At 40.2% G+C, this 21,375-nt stretch overlaps 1 protein-coding gene across 1 annotated transcript; it reads left to right on the top strand.

Moving 5' to 3' along the window:
- Positions 1-492: 492 nt before the first annotated feature.
- Positions 493-15,158, top strand: tes (testis derived transcript (3 LIM domains)). Its single transcript, XM_034587716.1, has 7 exons — positions 493-694; positions 6,666-6,751; positions 8,246-8,699; positions 9,783-10,568; positions 12,187-12,402; positions 12,582-12,740; positions 14,073-15,158. Exons 1-7 carry the CDS (start codon positions 668-670, stop codon positions 14,262-14,264), a joined length of 1,920 nt encoding a protein of 639 aa, XP_034443607.1. The 5' UTR covers positions 493-667; the 3' UTR covers positions 14,265-15,158.
- Positions 15,159-21,375: the final 6,217 nt, after the last annotated feature.

Genomic DNA, 21,375 nt, shown 5'->3' with positions numbered 1-21,375 from the left:
GTTGAGGAGCAGGTCCATCAAAGCAGAGGCGCCCCCTCAAACATCAGTGAAAAGGAAACGGGACCCCCGTAGTGAAAAGCTGCATCAAGCTAGAGAGAGGACGTAGACAATCTTCGGAAGTGCTTTCAAAATAAAAGCAAAAGAGCGGCAACAACTGTCTGCTGTTGAAGATGATCGAATAATCTGACGTTAACACAGTCTATGATAAATGAAATGTAGTGTGGTGGGCATCAAACTCTCTCATTCACTGTATACATGTTGAAAATACATTGAAACATGGACATTAGAGAGCAGTTACTAGATGTTACAGCTTCCACGCTACTACACAGAAAATCTGCCTTTACTCATAAAACTGCGTTGTAAATATATACTTAGCATCCTTTTCATTTCACTTAGTTTGTGATTTGGTGAGTTATTCCCACCGATTTGCGAACACGGGTTTTATTTTTTAAGGCGTTGACCGGAAACGCTGTCGTGTTGCGTGTTAACTCGACAGCAGTGCGGGGCAGGACCAGGGCAGGAGCTCCGAAGAGAAAGCCGAGAGTGAAGTCCGACTGTCGGGTCATTCTTTCTGTGTCCCGCTTCACCTCAGCGTCTGTTTCCTGACGGCGGCTCCCGGGACAGGTGTTTTCCAGTCCGAGAGAACTTCGCGCCGACACACGCAAACATGGAGATAGAGAAGGAAGTGAAGAAGGTAAGCTCTCCCTCCCCCTACGCTCCTCCGCCGGGGTCTGGGAGCGGTAACGCCCTGAGAAGGTGTGCCGAGCAGCGGGCAGGTGGCGGGGGACGTTCCGGTGTCACAGGACGACCCCTGGTTCCAAACTGTCACAGTCATGTTTCTCCCCTTTTCATTCGTAAAACTTAAAAATGACGCGCTGTGAGTACCAGCAGCTCACTCCACGCATCTGGCTGATGGATTGGAACATTTATTTGTGACGTGGTTTACAAAACTGTCTTTTTTTTAATCTCGTTTCCTACTTTCTTCACTCTTTGAGAATATTTCCCTGTCTCAAAAGTACAAGTACAAAGTTGTGAATGTTGTCAATAAAGTTTGGCTCGGCCTACCACCAGCAGGGCCACAGTACAAAGGCCATTTATGAAACAATAAGAGTCTTTGCAAAATTCGGCTTGGATAATGCTCATTTCAGTCATTTCCAGATTCTACAGTATTCTTGTTTTAGCATCAGCAGTAACTCCTGCTAATGGAAAAGGCTGCAGCGGTTGTAAAAGTTGATTCATACAAAGAGTAGTTGTTACCGTTGGAATCGGACATTCTTCACTGGTGCTTTTAGCCTACTGTTGTTGGTAATCCACTCTGATAACACACCTTCCCATCCCATTCAGCCTGAGTCAGGATTCTTTCTTAGACCTGCAGATAGCTTGCAGCTGTGGGAAGCCAGTAGAGTCTGTTGCAGGGGTAATAATCACTCTGTGATGTGTGCAGACATGACGCTGTTGCATCAGTCACTCAATAACCTGCAAGTTCAATTTGTTGCCACTTTGGCTTCAGTCAAAGTCCCAAGAAAGTTTCGAATGCAGATACATTTTTGTGTATATAATGCAATATTCGCTGACCAGAAATCAGTGTGTTCCCAGCATAATTCAGGTAAAACACATGCTTTACACAGGGACAAACTTTTGGTTACAGTTAGTTAAAGCATGCATGTGTGGCATGAAACTAATTTGTAGTTTGCAGTAGTATGTGCTATTCCAGAACTTGCATCTCTTTACAGTCTTATTTGGGTCTTTTTGGGCTGTTAGACCATTCGAATGAAGCAGGGCCTCAAACCGATAGCTTATTGGTCATGGTGGCAGCTGACTATGATTACAACAAGACTACTTGGTATACAATAATATGCCTATACTCACATATACCATTTCTGGCAATAACTCCTTCATTTCAATTGTCATTTCTATCAGACATTTTCTATTCTATAAATACTTTAAACATTGACACAACTTTTCTTCTAATCAATGTTGTAAATATTTCAATGTTGTTGATGTGTTCAGCTACACAGGCCATCCTGTCCTGGGAGAGGGATCCCTCACATGTGGCTCCCTCTGAGGTTTCTAAGTTTTTTCCCCATTAATATGCTGTTATTGATAGTTTTCCTCACTCTTGTTGAGGGTTAAGGACAAAGGACGTCACACCTTGTTAAGCCCTATGAGACAAATAGTGATTTGTGAATATGGGCTATACAAATAATAGTTGATTTGATTTGATTCTTACCCTGTCTGTCATTCCATTCGGTAACCGGTGGTCAGTGAGACGTGTTGGCGGTAAGATAAGAGATAAAGTCCATTAAAGCCCAGATATAACACTAACCTCTGATTTGATAGCTGGAATATTCTCCTTGGTGAGGGAGAAGCAGTGAAATCTCTCTCTTCAGAATGTGTAAATCTTCAGCACATAATGATATTGTGTTGAAGGTTGTTGAGCTTGTTCAATATTTAACGCCTCAACAAATATGTAGAGTTACTTTCCAGTTTATCTTTTATGAGGTTGAACCTCTCAACAAATACCCAGTGGAGTTATTCAAATGTCTTAGCAGGCTCCTGTTCAAGTGTTTGCAAACTATGCACATGTTTACTCTACTAGTTCTTCAACATCAACCAGGTTCCTTCACAAATTTCCCTTCTGAATGAGATGTCAGCTTCTTAGTGATTAACTCTTTCACCAGAAAGAGCAGGTAGCAGCTAGGTGTGTGTGTGTTTCATTAACTCAGACCTGAGAGGCATTCAACCTGATGGGACCAGCCTTAAGGGAATGTTGCATAGCCAAATATTATTTTATTTGTTTTACAGTTATACATATATTTGCTGTCAAGAGATTCAACAACTATCTCCAAAAGTGCAGCTATTAGGCAGGACAAAAAATGATGCTGTATTATACAAATAAATATCTGTATGAATTTTCATCTTCAGCCCTCCAAGCTCCTCAAAAGAAGGAAGTGTTGGTCAGAGGAGTGTGAGTTGTTTACTTACAAGAAACCAAGTTTATCAGCTGCTACAGGGTCAAACAGAAAGGTGGTTCTTAAAACAGTAAAAGCGTTTATACATTTTTGACCTTTTTGATTAAATTGTTCTCTGCTTCCATGAATCCTGGAATGCCTGACATGCCTCATATACACACACGCTGTAGTTCTGCTATCAACTGCAGGCGTTTAGCTGTACCACATTAGATATAAAATACTGTAGGCCAGGGGCGCCGCCAGGATTATATTTCGAAGTAAGCACTAAAACAGCCTGCTTGTAACATTGGTCTCGGCGCACGCAAGTGAAAGAGCAAAAGTGTTTGATTCCGTTGATTCCTGTTTATCATGGTTTAGCTCAGAACTGCGGCAGAACTTCAACTGGTTGTAACATACAATAAAAACATTCACAGCACAGGACCATAAACAACACAACAAGATAAAAATTATGGAAAAGAGTGGAAATAAACGCCTGTGGATAAACTCACACATTGAATTAACTTACAGATGAACATCAGCATAAGTCAGAAAAGCAAATGGCTGACTCCCTCATGTGGCATCATCATCATCAGCATAATCAGATTAAGACAAAAAGATCGATGGCTAACGACAGCATGCAAAACCAAACACAAAAGGCTTGTTGTGAGCAAATAGGACTCTAGAATCTCTTAGAATTATTTATTTTCTGGCTCCATCTCGTCTCTTACAATCAAACACATTGTTCTAAAAATGGAATCTATGGACATATTCTGCTGTCGTAATGATTTAACGAACAAGATTGTAAAAAAAAAAAAACTTATGTGTATGCACGGTCCTAGCACTGGTGCTGCAGACATAAGACAATAGTTGTGCTTTGTCATGTTTGTTATGATGCAGGAACAAAATGTTGTGGTATAATATCTATATAACATATTGAAAGTTGAAATTCACACCACTCCATCAGATCCCTCTGATGCAGCTGCTACTGGCCCTGCTGCAACAGAATGACTCATGTATATGACTCATCTGGTCTGAACTGCATACTTTGTGTCTGAACAGCCTCTTTGCAGAGTGCTGTCACCATAATTCCGTTGAAGTCTTAATCATCATATGCAGTCACTGATAAACATCAACTGATAATGCAGATGGTGTCTCTGTGTTCAAAAGAAAAGACACACACACACACACACACACACACACACACACACACACACACACACACACACACACACACACACACACACACACACACACACAAACACAAACATTGAGTAGCCTCAGTGAGAAATGGCCAGTCTCCCTCACTATTCCCAGCATATAAATATTTAGACTTCCACAAGTGACCACTTAGCTTATTGGTTCAGACTTAAATCCCAACACTTAATTTAGTATTTAAGGTGTTCACAGCTCATGCGCTCATCCAGCGCGCAAAAAAATACAGTCTGAGGATAGATGCAACAGAATGTAAAATGTCAGTTGAATTATGGGTGTGCATTCAATAGTATTAAAGACTGAAATTGAAAGACAGATTTCAATAAAATTAGATACATTTCTGTGCTTTATTGAGGCATAGTTTTTGTACAGCTGGTATATTTATACATTTAGGGGGTTTGGCTCCCTCAGTTATAGTTGATGCTAGGGTTGGTAATTCTAGAAAAGCTACCAAGGGCTAGCTACAATCTGAAAAGATGCAACCCATTCATCCCAACCCCTCCCATTGGCCCTCTCATCAAAAATAAGGCCCCAAAGCACATGAACGTGCAATGACTGATGAGTTTTCTGTGAGTCAGTCGCTAACTGCTATTGGGACGTAAAGAGGATTTCAACAAATAAGATAAATAGAGTCTCAGAAACAAATGACCAACCGTTCCTTTAAGTATTATTCCATATCAATTTTGTATTGAAACCTGGCTTTTGTATTGGCACTAGTGTTGAAAAAAAAATCTACTCATAGCCCTAACATAATGCAAGAAATTAAATTTTAGAAGAAAAGCTATTATATGATTGGTCCGGACTTGGTCAGGGCTGAGTAACTTTTTATATTTCCATGTATTTTGAATGTAAAAAATTCACAGAAGGTCAGCTGTTAAACAACAGTGAATTTACAGTCAGGCTTAGCATGTTTATTTATATTGTACATTTACAAAAGGGAAAGTGCTTAACATAAAGCATTGAATAAGATAGGTAACACAATTGTTTTTAAATTAAAACAGTATAAACTGAAAAATAAGTACAATATGTTGTTCAGATAGATAGATAGATAACTCATCCCCTTGCGGAAATTCAGATATCTTATCAGATTATTTTGTTTTCCAGACCAGAGTCACAATCCCTGTAAAAGGAAAATATGAGCATCATACAAACTCTATAAATTCTGCCTTTAAAAGTGAATGTAGGAAGTTGAGTGTGTGTGCAGCTTGACTGTGTGTGTGCAGCTTGACTGAGATTCATTATGTGTTTGGACTTTTTATTATAACTACAAATCATGTTGTTGAATTTGGCTCTTGTGTTCCTCAACGACTCCCAAGGCACGAACGCCTCACACTCTTTTGGAAGATGTGATGAAAGCTAAAATATTGGCATCAAGTTTCCAGCAATAAAAAGCAGTAGTCGCTGTCTGCATTCCTCAGTAGTGAGTTTCTTTCAGGTCAGAAACTTCTTTCTGACATTAGGGAAGCCTGCTGGAGGCCGTCAGCAGCATCAGTGAATTGTTGACCATACATGGTCATAAACAGCGGGAATGGCTCAATGTGGACATGAGCATCGTTGGACACTGAAGACGGGGAAAAGTGTGCCGTTAAAGAGACGAGAGAAATAAAGTCCCAAAGACTGGAGAACAACTCAAATCTTTATGGCATTTAACCAAGGCAGCTGGGAACTGTCTGTGGAACAGAGGTGTTGAAATAACATAAAACAATTTGTGTGGATGACAAATCATTTGAACCCAAATAAGAGTTTGTAAGACTTTAAACAGTTTATTGGATTTTATTGTCAATCGTTTTTTAAATCAAAGAGAAAATGTAATTTGCAATAACTCCCCCCTGTTGAAGTTTTATTTTGTATTCCTCTGTTAGTTAACAGAGGAATAAACTCTCTTCTGCTTCTATAGAGTACATTAATATTCTTCTTCTCTGCCTTGGTCTTCTGACTTTTGTTGCTGCAGTCTAGATGAATTTTCATTTCTCTTCTGGACTTGTTTCACTCCAGACAGTTACCAAGAGAGATCATTTCCATTGTTAATCTCTCTCATCCCTCTTATGTACAGTAAAAAAGTACAATCTTGTTCCAGTTCCTCCAACCCCCTTATCCATACCTTCGCTAAGAGCAACCATATCTGGAACTTCTAATCCCTTTTGAATATCATACAGATGTAACCAACAATATCCTCGAAGTCGACCACGCCTTTTTCTCCACCAAATTTCCTCTCAAGTCTTGTGATTTTTCTTCAGCATAGACACAATTTCTTGCACAATCAAGTCCTGTTTCTTATGATAATATAATATTCAGACATTATTCTTGTAAATGTCCAACTTTTTTCTGGTAAAATCACAACTTTATTCTGTTATTATTATGATTTTATTCTAGTATTCGGTATCATGATTTAAAATGTGTATTTACTTGGTACATCTTGCCCTAATGAAGCTCAGCATTTCCTCTCACTGGTTGAACAGTCAAAACTGTGATATCATTTGTAACCATGTGCTCTGTTCACAGATGACGCTGGGCCACGAGTTTGGCGCCGGAGCATCCTGTTTGAAATGCAAGGACAAGTGTGAAGGCTTTGAGCTGCATTTCTGGAGGTTTGTCGAGTTTTCTTTTTTGCAGCATAGCACCATCACATACATTAATTCTAACTGTGGATATCCAGCTTCAAAGCCCATTTGCTTCCTGTGTTTAGAGAGAGGGACATATATATGAATTCAAAGGAATCCCATGAACAAAGCGTTGAACCTCAGGTGAAGATACTAGATACATAGTGGATTTATTGGACACTTGCCAGGCATGTTAATAAAACATTATGAACCAGGACAGTCTTGATAAAATACATGCTTAATCATCACATTCTTCCTGAAATGATAAAAGGAAAGCAAAAAACGTGCGCTTATGGGCCGAGACTGGTCAATAGCATCACTTTCCTTTGCTTAATTGAAAATAGTCTGATAGCAGCAGGAGTCATCAGCCTAATAGGAACATGCTGTTCCTGAGAACTGCTGTGCTTTATGTTCACAGAGCTCCACGTCCTGTTAGCTTATTGTTAACAAATGTGATGGCTACGGTGGAACCACCAGAACAGTGGATGACTTTAGGTCGGATTAGTGCTGAGAGCGGGGGCTATAGAGCCTTAAAGGGGGTTCTGCTCCTATTTCAACAAACTCACTGTAATAGGAAGCATTCAATGCACACCTCTACATACAGTGTATGCACATACAGACACTTTTCTCCAAATGTGGGATGGTCTTCATTCAGTAAAGACTCCCACAGTTCTCCGGCTTACTTACCCTGTCTGTCACAATGTGTGCTGTGGACCAGTAATTCCTGAATGCGCTGTCCTGTCTGGACAATTATCCACACTTGGCTAGTTTTCCTGAAGACATCAGTAGGTGCCCTGATGCCCACCACAGCACCAGCACAAACACCCGGCCATGGGTCTGTGGTGGCAGTCTGTCATTTTTAAATGTCTGATATCTAGCCAGGATTGTGGTTGAGCATGGCTTTTCCCACTCATGAGAGGTTGCTGGTGGCAGGGGTCTGCCCACCTTTGATTCATGCATATCATTTAGTTTACAGGTAAAGATCTTCAGTTTCTTTTTGAACTTCCTAAACAGAATCTCACAGGCACTTTATGCAGTCCGGTGTTTTTCTTTGTCAGTTTTTAGCCAAGAGAAAGTAATGCACCATGTGAAAGTGATCATAGCACACAGACATTTCTGGAATGTGAATGTTGTCATCACTGCTGTGTGTTCTCGCATATACAAATTAAACAGGGTTTACACTGCTTGACCCAGCAGTTGAGGGTGGTTCATGCAACTGGTCATGCTGAAACATGCCCTAAGTTGCGTCATAGCTACTCTGCAAATATGAAGCAAGTTGTGTTGAGGCCTGTGGAAAAGACAGATATGTGAAGGCAACACTGAGCTTATGGTGTTGGTTTACTATTGTAGCAGAATTGTATAAGATTGTTATTATTACTTCACATAAATTAAAGCAAAACAATCTCTCACCCTGAAAAACTTGTGCATACTTTAATATTAGAAAAATTCAAGCCACAAATGCTTTCCTGTTCTTCTCTGCAGGAAAATCTGCCGAAATTGCAAATGTGGCCTCACAGAGCACGATGTGTCCATGAACTCAGAGGAGAACAAGAAGGTAGGCAAGTTGTTCGAGGACACCAAATACACTGGCCTCATCGCCAAGCTGAAGACCGACGGCATCCCCAGTTACAAGGGCAACATGGTGACCATCACTCTGCCCAGCTCTGCCACTGCTTACGTCGTGCCACCGAGTTCCTCTTCCTCCGTTGTTCCCCCCTCGGCCCCGGCTGTTTCTGTACGGCCGGCTGGAGCCTCTGCAGCTGCAGCATCCAACAGTGGTCAGGCCCAGTTTCAGCCTAAGCTGGCACCAGTCAAGGCAAATAAATTGCCGTTCACTGTCAGCGCCACATCAGCCAATGTGATGCCAGTTTCCAAAGATGTGCCAATGAAGTCTGTCACCTATGAGTGGGCACCGCCAGTGGCTAATAAATATATGGTAAGGGTTTAAAAATACTGCTACTATCACTTAATAAACTGTTTTACACTAATATTATACTTTTTAAAGCTTCTCAAATGGGGTGAATGCTGCTTTTTAATGTTTTAAATTTGCTGGTCCGACCAAAAATGTCAGCTCAGGCTCTGAGAACTTGTGTTTGGCTAAAAATAATTCACAGATTATGGATGAAGATAAACATAAGCTGCAGCTCTAGCTCCATCACAATGATGTTGGTCAAAAATATTTACTGTATATTCAGTGACAACTAGGATTTTGTGATTGGAAAAACACATGAACTATTGTTTGAATCTACAGCTAAAGGTCTGTGGGAGGATGCCATTTTAATTACCCAAAAAAATAACCTGTGCTTTAAGACACTAGTAACTTGCACTTTGTCCTAAGGAGTATACATACAACAGATCTCTGCCATCTAGTGTGCTGGAATTAAAAAGTTTTCAAGGTCTATTTCTTCTGAGTATCACCATGTGTTAGATCCAGGGTTGCCCCGTTACAGGGGTGTCTGGACCAATAGAGTCTGTAGCTTTTATTCTAATAAAGTTTCTAAGCCTGATTAACTGAGTAATTGACTGAAATAACTTTGAAGCACCATTCAAGTTGGTGAACACACATCTAGTTTCCTTTTTACTATCTTGGAAGAATCAAAACTTCTCTTTAAATACAGTTTAGAATTTTATTGATTAAAAAACTTCGATTAGCAACGGCTAATTATTTTAACTTTTAGTCCACATATCTAACTTAAAAGTTATTAAGATCACTCTGCAGGGAATGTGGGAAAGTGCTGTTGATTATAAACAAGAATTTTAATAGCAGCAGTTCTCACCATCTCACTCATCTTCTGCTTGGTACTAAGTTTCCCAGTCTTTATGTCCTGTATCTGTCTTTGTTTAGTCTCCCTGCTTTATCAGGACCCATGTTTTGTTTGACTTCTCACAAGACAGGACAGTTTCCCTGTTACTTTATTTCTGATTAGCCCTCAATGTGCTCTTCTCATCTCTGGCCCTCATACTTTCCTTATCCCATTTGAGCACAACGATTTCTTTTTATTTTCCCTCTGACTTCCAGGCGGTGCGTTACATCGAGCTGCTTCCACCAGAGAAGCGACCGGTGTTCGGTACAGAGGGAGCGGTTTACCGTCGGCAGCAAATGGCCCTACAGCTGCCCGAGCATGACCAGGACCCGTCCAAATGCCATGAACTGACTCCTGCCGAGGTCAAGCTAATGCAACAGTTCGTCCGCAAATACAAGGATGAGGCCCTGGGCGTGGGAGATGTTATCCTGCCTGAAGAGATGGCTCTACTTCAGGCTGGAGGGCAGGGGGGAGCTGGAGGTGTCGGGGCTGGAGGTGTCGGGGGTGGAGGTGTCGGGGCTGGAGGTGTCGGGGCTGGAGGTGCACATGGTGCTGGTGCTGGTACTGGAGGTGTCGGGGCTGGAGGTGCACATGGTGCTGGTGCTGGTGGTGTCGGGGCTGGAGGTGCACATGGTGCTGGTACTGGAGGGGCTGGGTTTAGACCGGGAGTTGGGGTTGCTGGAGCTGGCTCAGGGCAAGGGGCTGCAGGCAGGGGTGTCGGGCCTATTTGTGGGCCTGGAGCTGGTGCAGGCTTTGGAGTTGAGGCAGGGGATAGCAGAGCTGGAGCTGGTGGTGCTGGATTTGGAGCTGGTGGTGCTGGATTTGGAGCTGGTGGTGCTGGATTTGGAGCTGGTGGTGCTGGATTTGGAGCTGGTGGTGCTGGTCAACTATCAGGGCCTGGGACTGGACCATCTGCTGGAGGAGCCATGGGCACTGCTGCCACCGCTGGAGCCATGGGCATCCCAGGAGCTCAGCAGGCTGGAGTACCACAGAAGAACTTTGTAAGATGTTTATATTCTTCTGTTGAATATTGTCTATCAGTCTGGCCTCTGTCAGTCCCCGTCACTTTCTTGAATATCTATATTACACTGTCACAGCAGGATACATTTATAGAAATATTATCTTAATATTAAAATTTATATCTTCTGATAGTGATATGTCATATTATGTAAAATGCATGCAAACAAATATTCAAGTATTGAGTTTTTCATTATGTCCAACAAAAGTCACCATATATAACCACAATGTATTTTTTTTATATAAATTGTAATCACAGATTTTTAGGAATCAATAATTTGAACAACAACATTTTTTGTTTAGTTAGAACATAAATACAAAATACATAAATGAATTGTTAAAGATATTTGTGGCGTATAGTTAAAACCAGTCATTGCTTACAAAATGTACACCCAAATGTGACAAAAAAACAAAAATATACAAAAAACAACATTTCAATACAGGTTAGATAGATATAAGTATAAAAGAAGAAATTGGAAACTCCCGACTAAAGTCAACCTTTGTTAATTGTGTCTTGAAGATGTGATTAACTCCTGTGATTAAACCAGTTAATCAGTTAATAATGCAACTCTAGTAAGTGCATAGTTTTTGTTAAATTGTTATGTATGTAATGTACAATATTAGTTAGTACCAATGTTAGTAACAATTACGGAAACCTGTAACTCCCAGACCGGACACTAGATGGAGCCATAAGACCAACATTGACTCAGCCTTCACCAAGCTGCACAGTGGTTAAGTTATGATTCACACTGGGTCATGTGGTACAAATTACGTTTTTTTCTTATCTTATCATCACCATGTGCAGTTAGTTAAGTCTTGCTGCCTCGAGTCTTATGATTTACTCCTGTTTTTCTGGTGTGAGTCATACTGAGAAGAGTTTTAATATTAAATCTAGAAGCAGCAGTGGTTTTGCAAGAAGTGAGAACATAAATCAGCATCAACCTTTTTTTTCTATTTTTATTTCCCTCCCATGTTCATCTTTCTCTCCTGGTCTTTTTCATGTTTCTCTGTATTTATTCTTTCACTCCCTATCTTCGTGTCATCCCCCCACATCCGCCTTGACACCCAAACTGCACCAGCAGTCGTGTTATCATAATTAAAAACACAGAGGTCAGGCCCCAGTAGCAGTGTCGTCTGTCATGCGAGGGAGAACTTCAGCTTTTTGTGTCATTCTCTTCCATTCAGGGAGGAATGAGATCTGAAGCAGAAACTTCAAATGTTCCCTCATTAAAAGGCCTTTTTGTTACATGAAACGATGCCTGAATTTACTTTGAACTGGACTCAAAGAGAATTATGTTGCTGTTTGTGTAAATCCACTGAAAAGTTCTGGAAGTACATAATAATTCATTGTTATTTGTGGAGGGGAAGAAAGAAATCTTTTTAGGACGGGATGAAATTGACGTTTCTTACCCCAGTAGTACAAATCTTCCCCTTGGGCTCTGTTACTTACCATGGGCACTTTTTATTGTTTTAGTGATTAGTTGAGACTTTTGAAAAAAAAATAGGAGGAAGAAATTTTAAATGAAAAATGTTGGTAATAAAAAATAATCACAACTCCACCTTAATACTAACCATCTCTTTCCTTCATGCCATCCTTTCAAGTCCTGCCATCACTGCCAGCTCCCGATGGGTCTGGGCGAGCCGGCCGTCTACGCCGAGCGGGCTGGTTACGACAAGCTTTGGCACCCAGCATGCTTTGTGTGTTGTAACTGCAGTGAACTACTGGTGGACATGATTTACTTCTGGAAGAAAGGCAAGCTGTACTGTGGACGCCACTATGGAGACAGTGAGAAGCCACGCTGTGGAGGATGTGACGAGGTGAGTGGGGATCATTCACATCATTTTAAAAACTATTCTGGACGCTGTCAATAGTTTTATTAAAATTTCTTTTCATTCTATTGGGGTATGTTGTTGTTTTTTTGTGCTCTTATCTCTTTCCCTGCTATTTTGAGCTTGCTGGTGATATTTAATCCAGTTTTCTGGGTTTCTGTCCACAGCTGATCTTCAGTAATGAGTACACTCAGGCTGAGGAACAGAACTGGCATCTGAAGCACTTCTGCTGTTTCGACTGTGACTGCATCCTCGCTGGAGAGACGTATGTGATGGAGAATGAAAAGCCTGTCTGCAGGCCCTGCTACATGAAGAACTATGCTGTGGTGAGACACAATTTCTTGTTTGTTTAGAAAGTTGAAATAGTTTAATCAGATTTTTGGACACTGTTATTCAAAACACAATTAAGATCATCAAGACACACTTTTAGTTTTAGAACTGGAACTACTGAGGAAAAAAAGAACAACCTGATGAGTGCAAATGCTTCTCTGACCTACAAAGAATGGTGTTTAGATTTATTCTTATCCTTATTACTTACATGTGTTTATTGACCTGTAAACTAAATTATATGATTGTTCTTCGATGAAATACATTAATACTGGTTTTAAAATCATTCAACAATGATAAAATCTATATATGTATGGGATGAACATGTCTCATATAACGCCACCCAGTGTTTCAAACGCTCTTGGACCTCTCAGGGCCAATGCTTGCACAGAGTCAACCGTTTTAGATGTCTCTTCGTCATGACATTTATATATATTTGAAAAGGTTAAAACCCTCTAATCAAAGGTGGGTGGCCCATCACCACTCATGAGTGGGAATCTTGAAATCTGTGCTCATTTTTAAATCAATGTTTAAACTCCCTAAACCACCACATTGACCCCCATTCTTTCCTAACTTAAGTTGATATTTCAGTCATTATTTTTGTATTAAATCATAAAATCCAGTAAAGTAATCTAAAGAAAAATCTCTATTGTGTCCCAGTCAGAACATGTGACTGTAGTGTTGATAACAAGTGTACGTGATCCTCCTCTTGTGCCTGTGTTGTGTTTAAAAACTTTGACACAGTGTATCTCAGGTAGCGTCAGTTTATTTTGAATGGGTGTTATGCAGATTAAACAACAGACCTCCGTGAAGGAATGATAAAAGAGAACGATTGTAAATGAGCGCCAAGAATGTGAAGCACTCGGCATGTGTTGACATGATTTGTCCAACATAATCCCCTGCAAAGCCACAGTTTTTATGCAACGTCACACTTGTCTTCACTTCTGATGTTGCCATTGTAAAAGAACTAGGGATTCCATTGTTCTACCAAGCAATTTTCTACCAAATAAATACTTTAAGGTAGGGTTGGCAAGTTGTTCCTGAAACAACTTGCTAAAAAAAAGAAAAAAGTCAGTGTCTGTGGCCCCTGCAGGATCGTAATAAACACGACTGATCATTTTATTCTGTACGAATTAAATGATGAGAAGCTTGTCTCATTTTCTTTCACTTTTAATTTGTTTTGGTAATGTGCTGCGAAAAGGCAAATAATTGACAGACTTAAAATGCAAAGTTTGAATATCAACATGAAAACAGAACAGTCAAACATGTAAAATATCAACGTAAAAAGACCCATGTGTGACCTGACATCATCATATCCCTCTTCATCCTAGAAATGCTCAGCCTGCCAGGATGCGATGGAGCCCGAGGCTCAGAGGGTTTCCTACGGCGAGCACCAATGGCACGCTGCGCCACAGTGCTTCCAGTGCTCCGGCTGTTCCAAGGACCTAGTCGGCCAACGCTTCATGGCACAGCAGGGCTTCCTCTTCTGCTCTGTGGAGTGCAAGAAGAAAACCATGGCTTAGAGGAACCAGGACAGATTCGACTAAGACTAGAACCAGAGCAGGGAAAATCAAACAATGGTACAACTTTGCAAGGTCAGAGATTGTAGTTGTGTTAACATTAACATAGAGTGCCTGAAACCTCTAATATAGAGATGTACTATATTTACAAGGCCATTTGCATGTGGGTGGGTTTTCCATCTATGAAAGACCACAGTGTTGATAAATCAGTCTAAACTAGGATGACACCTTAACCTATTCTGTCCACTATGTTCTTTGCCTTAAAAACCAGCGGTATCCCTTTTAATAAGTAGATTTTTTTTGTACTGTGTTTTTATACTGATGAGATTAATGTTGTATTGGTTAGAGGTGACAGTCCAGTTAGTTCATGTTAAACCTGTGTCTGTTTTAATGGTAGCACTGTTCTACTCCTAAATCTTTGATTTAATCTGCCACATTTGCTTCCTTCATACAACAAGCATCTGATTCCCCCCCCCCCCCCCCCCTCCTCTATGCAGCGATATGTTCAGCTTCATCAGCCAGGTTTGGTGTTGATTTGCTTCCAGTGCCTTGTTCCTGATCAAATTTAAAAGTAATAATAATAATGGGCAAACTTTATTCTCTAATAATTATGCAGCAAATTTCAAGCGCTTTAACTGAAGAAATAAATAAATAAATGTGGATATAAGTGAAATAACTGGAAGTAAATAGCCTCAACTCTGACAGCAATAAAGGCTTAAAGCAGCCACCTGGTTAGAGACCATCGCAATGTGTGGTGTGGTAGTGTTTTCTAGAGCCTGACCAATATGGATCTGGAGGCAAATCTCGATATTGATATTGGGGTTTAAAACACTATTATTTTTGCTGATACTTATATCAAAAAAATTGGCAAGATGTAATTTTCAAACCCTTGTGAAAGAAAAAAGTAATTGAGGCTTGAATTTACAACTTAATAATAATAAACGTTATTCTAAATAACAACAAATAAAAAGAAAACACTAATAAAATACAATATATAGAACTGATAAAGAAGATATTTTTGACATAAACATAAATGCACAAATGTTCTGCATTTTTTTCATATGGGCAAACATAATATCGGCCACACAGTAAATTGGTCGGGCTCTAGTATTTTCATGTGATCTCAAGGGAACCAAACAATGTGATGGTATGTGGTGCTCAGGTATATGAGAGGTGTTTCTAATATCATTTCCATTAATGTATGCTAATGTGGCTAAACAAAATGCACGAAGATTGTTGCAATACTCCCAGACAGCATTCACTTTTATCTAATGCAATTGTGACACCATGTAGTTTCATTTACAACAACAATACCATAAATTGTATTCTCAGAAAGAGCAGATTCCCACTGATCTAATGCAGTATTTAAGTGGTCTTCACAAATATTCAACTACCACATTATGATTGCATTTGATTGCACAGGTGTTTTCTTTATTTATTCTATATTTGCTTCCTAAGTAGCTTCCACAAAGTGGTCTCTACATTACATGCTAAATAGAAATTACATTAAAGGGATAGTTCACCCAAAACTGAAAATTCCCTCATTATCTACTCACGTTGACGTTCACGGTGTTCAAGTCCACAAAAAACGTTTGGAGTCTCAGGTGTAAACAGTGTGGCAGCCAAATCCAATACAATTTAAGTAAAAAAAACAACGTGTGGTGTCATCCAAGTGTCTGTAAGCCCCGGCATTTACATTTGACGAAATTAGGTAGATTACAAGGTAATTGTTTTTAGCCAAATGTCTGCTGATCTCCTCCTCCGGACGTGTGCATCACGTCAAAAGGACATTTAGGCTAAAAACTTGGTGTAAATGACTTTGTTTCAAGTCAAATACGGACATTTGGATGACATCACACGAGCAGTATGGACATTTTATGTTTTTTACTTTTGAAGAATTCGTCATCATTTACAATTGGATTGGATTTGGCTGCAACACAGTTTACCCCTGAAACACTAAAAGAGTTTAGTGGACTCAAACACTTCACCCACCCCTCCATCAGCATAGTGGTGAGTAGATGAGTGAATTTAAACGTTTGGATGAACTATCCCTTTAAGCATAAATCAAAGGGATAAACAAATCAAACATGGACTAAAGGAAATATGTATTCTCCCCCTGCAATTACTTAGGATTTTCCAGACATGTTTTAGTTTCAGGTCTGCTTGTGTCACTGGCCCCACAATAGATATAAACACTGTATTGCCAGGTGTCACATAGGAGGAACCGCAGGTTTGCCATGGTTCCCAAAGACTTGATGAAATAAGGAAAAACACTGTAAACTGTAACACATCAAACTTTTTGCTCCTTCAGTTCTGTTATGTTTGTGCCATGGATTTTCCCTTTCATGCAATAAACTGCACTTTAAAAACTAAATCCATAACATGTTGCTCACGTTACTTTTTTATTTGACTGCTATTTAATACATCTTCACAGCCTCTTTTCACACACAACTGTTTTCCCTCATGCTCGACTGTACTCCAATCAACCTCTTCTCAGGACAGCGTGTACACAGACCACACCTCTCCCTCTTTATATTTGGCTGCCTGAAGCTGCAGCCACCTACTGGTTTGATTTGCTCCACCAGACCCAACAGGCTTGATGTAGCCAATGAAGGTAGCAGGCAAACTATTGGTGTAACTAATAACATTAGTGATACCTGTGTCCCATTAAATGTCCATCCCACTGAGCTAGTATGTGAAACCCCAGGACACTAGTACAGGATCATTATAATGGAATGCAGAAATAGTTAATGTTATGAATCAAACCTTTTCTGTGACAAGTAAGAAACATTGTGACCTCATACAATTCCATTGTGGCTTTAACCTGAGCAGAACTGAAAACTCTGTGCATGTGCAGGACCTTTGATAATGAAAATTAAGATATCAACTGTCACAATTCCGTCCTACATACACATGTCCTGTGCACTATTTGCCATAGTACACAAATTATGACTTCTATAACTGTTTTGTATAGGAACAAGAAATGGTTCAACTGCATCTCTAAAATTCTGTTGCTAAGCTAACGGCACAAAGAGGAAGCTCAATATTTTCGTCATGTCTTTTTTTTCTTCCTGAAGAGGTTGGTGCGGCTGCATTACCATTCCCTAAGCAGACAGCTCCCAGTTCTGTAGTTGAATCACTTTCTCATCAAAGAATTTGCCACTTGTCTCATACTCAATTAGCATGCAGCTTATTACCAGAGAGTTGGGGTGACAGTCATACACATAAGAAGCAAGCGAGGAAATGCATCTTTGCTGCCTCCTCCCCTCGCATGAACCAAAGTTGGACTGCCCACCGGGCAAACAGGGACAAGTCCTGGTGGGTCAGTGGACAGTTTAAAAATGCATAAAGCTCTTCATGCCCATTTCTGCCTCTTGACCCTCTCTTTGCATACTTTTGACAGTGAGCTGTGTGAATGTTCTGGGACTGCATGGTCTCACTGGCCATCCATTCATTGGCTTAAATTAATTTAGCCTTTGCAAAATAATGATAACCTTTCTTTTAATAGCAGTTTTCAAAACACTGTTACAAGGTGCTTTACATATACGAAATCTGCATGGATAAGGGAGTAATGCTTCTCACACAAGGTTTTCTTTACAGTCTGATGATGTGTTAGATTGTTTATGACAATGATTTCACACCCAGTCAAAGACTAGGATTGTACTTGTTGTGGCAGTAGAGGACAATCCATGAGATGTACAGGAAGTGAGAGGGAGAGCACCTTGAGGAGCAGCATCAACAGCTGACCTTGAGGGATGGGTATAACAATGTTAGCTGTAGAGGTTTAGACACAGGTTTATGGACTTAGGCCGGACTGGACACTTCAGCGATTCAATGGTACGTCATAAAATGTAATATTGGACTGCGAGATGGGGCAGATTATGGCTCACTGCTTAGCATGCTAACTTAAGTAGATACAAAACTTTTGATTTGACACATTCTGTTGATGATCGTTTTTTTCCCCCTCTGCCTCAGAGGTTAAGTTTCTGTCTATGTTTGTTGGCCTTTTAGCAGGTTTATGCAAAATGTTGTGGAGGGATGGGGCCTGACCCAAAGAAGAACCCATTCAATTTGTGTGGATCCCGGATTTTTTTCTCCCACTTTCTTTAACATCGTGAGATTAGGCATCTTTTAACATTTTCCTTGATTTCTTCGATAATAATTCATGGATCTTGATGAAAACAATTAGTCATGTTTAGGGGACTGATATTTACAAGTGTGTGAAATATGGTGCAAATACAAATCTGGATCTAGTGAATTTAAATTAGGTTTCATAAGGAGACTGTTGGGCCTCGGTGCAAAGATGAGCTCTCCCGAGTGCCATTACAGTTTATACAAAAATACTCACATATTCCCCCTTTTATTGTGAGTAAACTAACTTTGACTCTCACAGGACCCATGTTGACTCAAGCTCTGACATAACAGTTGTCACACTCTAATGGAATCTCCACCAGGTCGGCCATGATGGAAAAACAACCTCTGAGGGTCTCGTGTTTTCATTCACTAAGTGGAAACTGTGCACAATTCAAGGAAGCTCCATCTCTGAGGAGCCCCATTGTCTGACATGGCAGTCGGCCCAATGCTGCGCTGCTATTTCCTCTCTTTCAACCACAACTCTACCAGACCTGATGTGACCGAGTCGCCTGGCCAGCCCCAGTATCACGCCTTTCCATCATCTTACTGTATCCTTGCTCTCATTTTCACGCTTCAGAAATTGCTTTATTTTCCCGTTCTTCCGCCACAGGAAGTCAGGGTGCATTTGGTTTAAGATTTGTAGCTCTGGTCAAAGAATGAAAGCGTTTGTTTCCTGCAGAAATAAAAGTGTTCTCCTGTTATCTTACCTAACAAAGGAGTCCAGTCCACTGAAAGCAGTGTAGAGAGGGGTGGGGTCTTCTTCCTGTAATTGTGTGCCGGTTGGAATTTGCATGTGATTTGTTTCATACTTGAATTTGCATCAACTCTATCATGTATACACCAACCTTCCCATGCTTCTCTCTCAGGCAGTGGAGCTTGTTTTGCTCTCTAGCTCTCACTGTTTGCTCATGGAAAAATGGAGCTGAGATGCTGAAGTGTTGATTTGCTTGTGGTTTACCTCACCAGCACAAAGCGCTGATGAATGCCTCTGGTTCTCCCCGGGGAGTTGGATGATGCTGATATGGAGCAGAGCACTGACAGGCCTGGATGACAGACAAGAGCAGCATCCTCTGCTTTTCATTTGTCCTCCTCTGAGTCTTTCGAGTCACTGTACGCTGATAGTCTCTGATAAGTAGATAACTCTAGTAGTCAGTGAGGTCTGTCATCCTGATAGGCCTCATGCACCCAGGGGTGTAAATAGATGGACAAAATTGTACTCAGGTAGAAATAAAAACATTTCTACTTCAGTCAAATTAAGTAAGTATTTGTTTTCAAATATACTTAAAGTATGAAAAGTGGAAGTACTTGAAATTAGAGTGTCGCAAATGTGACAGTCTATTACACCAAAATGGCTGAATCTCGGCCTCCTCTGAATCCATTTTAGACGTTTCTTCACCATTGATGTGGCTGCTGGAGGAGGCGTGGCCTAATGTTAGCTGCCTGCTCTGATTGGATCAGTGGATCAATTCTCTTGTTATTGATTATTTTTTAATTATAAAAAAATAAACAATGTGAACATGTAAAGGAATGCATTGAAAACATGTAGTGGATAGTACATAGTAGGTATTTTCTGATATGTTGTGGATTTAAAGTGAAAAGTACAGATAAATAAAAAACTACTTAATACAGGAACTAACAACTTGCTTGAGTTGTTGCCAAAAAAAAAAGTCCAACAACAAAAACCGTTGCTGATTTTGAGGTTCATTTGTCATTTTGTATATAAGAGACACATATGAAGAAGACTTGGAAAGCCATGAGCCAAAGATGAACTAATTTAGTCTGATGCCACCATTTAAAAATCACCTGAACAATGAGTTGTGGTTGCATTTCACTCAATGATCACCAAATATATCTATTTTTTTTTAATTAAACCTATTTTGTCAGTAGTTTCTAAATTGGCAAATACATATCAATACCTTTTATCAGTATATATTGTTTAACTTGGCTCTCTCCTACTGCAAAGCCTTGTAGGATTTATTTTTCCAAATTGTCTATATGTTTGACGTCATGTGACTTCTGGTAAAAATTCAGGTGCGAATTAATACTATATTAACCTGCTCAATACTATATCATGTTAATAGAATTTGACAATAATGCATCCTACAATGGAAGTGTTTTCTTGCTCAGCCCATCCTTGTTCTTAAGGCTGTTGTGTGCAGAGCCATTCTTGCAATAAGTCTCCTCCTAGAACATGTTTGCCAATGCAGTGGCATTGTGACAATTTACCATGTTTGTTCCTTTAGAAATCACATTGTAGTCACAGCTTTGGTTACAGGGAGAAATCTCTCTGAGTTGAGTATGTGGAGGACTCTCAAAAATCACTTGCATCCACACAAGCTGTATTCAGTGTGCAGGCAGTGCGTCAGTGCGTCAGAGTCACACGAAGACAGATAAGAGATATTTTGTTAGTTATTTGGAATTTGACATTTCATTTTCCGCAGCCTTCAGCTTGGACAGTGTGGACACACCACATGAGACAGACTTAACACAGCCGAGCATAAGTCTGTTTCACGGTTTTATGCTACGGTTACAACAGCATGAGTCAGCAGTGGTTCAGAGGCGAGAACACAAATTAATTCTCCAGATTGGAAGATTCAAATTGAAAATCCAGTTTTTGACAACCAGTACAACAAGTTAAGTAAATTCCTTGTTCCACTGCCCTGTTAACTATAAAGTGGTGGAGACCAAACCAGAGGTAAATGGAAAGTGAATGCTGGAGCTAGATGGGTTGGACTCAAACCTAACTCCCCATTAATATTTATGATGGGCTGTGTCTGCTTGATGTTTGCATCACATATTTTGTCTGGTGACATCTGAGCAGTGTTAACTTTAGTTGGTGATAGTGTCAGTCCTTGTTGCACTGACCCCAAGTTGGGAGAACATGTTTATACAGCTTTAAACAAAAACCCTGTTTTGGCTGATCGGATTGTAATCGTATATTTCTTGACTTCATCCAAGTACAGGTGTGAATGCACCCACG

This window comes from Hippoglossus hippoglossus, chromosome 6 (assembly GCF_009819705.1).
Source record: "Hippoglossus hippoglossus isolate fHipHip1 chromosome 6, fHipHip1.pri, whole genome shotgun sequence".
Taxonomy (NCBI): Eukaryota; Metazoa; Chordata; class Actinopteri; order Pleuronectiformes; family Pleuronectidae; genus Hippoglossus; species Hippoglossus hippoglossus.
Note: the sequence above shows the minus strand (reverse complement) of the source record. Positions and strands in the feature narration are given on the sequence as shown.

What these genes read in the sequence shown, in the direction of transcription:
- tes (XM_034587716.1), top strand. Translation starts at nt 668, where the DNA reads ATGGAGATAGAGAAGGAAGTGAAGAAG. An exon ending in TAGAGAAGGAAGTGAAGAAG is followed by an intron (nt 695 to 6,665) that starts GTAAGCTCTCCC and finishes CTCTGTTCACAG; the next exon opens with ATGACGCTGGGCCACGAGTT. An exon ending in ACATGAAGAACTATGCTGTG is followed by an intron (nt 12,741 to 14,072) that starts GTGAGACACAAT and finishes TCTTCATCCTAG; the next exon opens with AAATGCTCAGCCTGCCAGGA.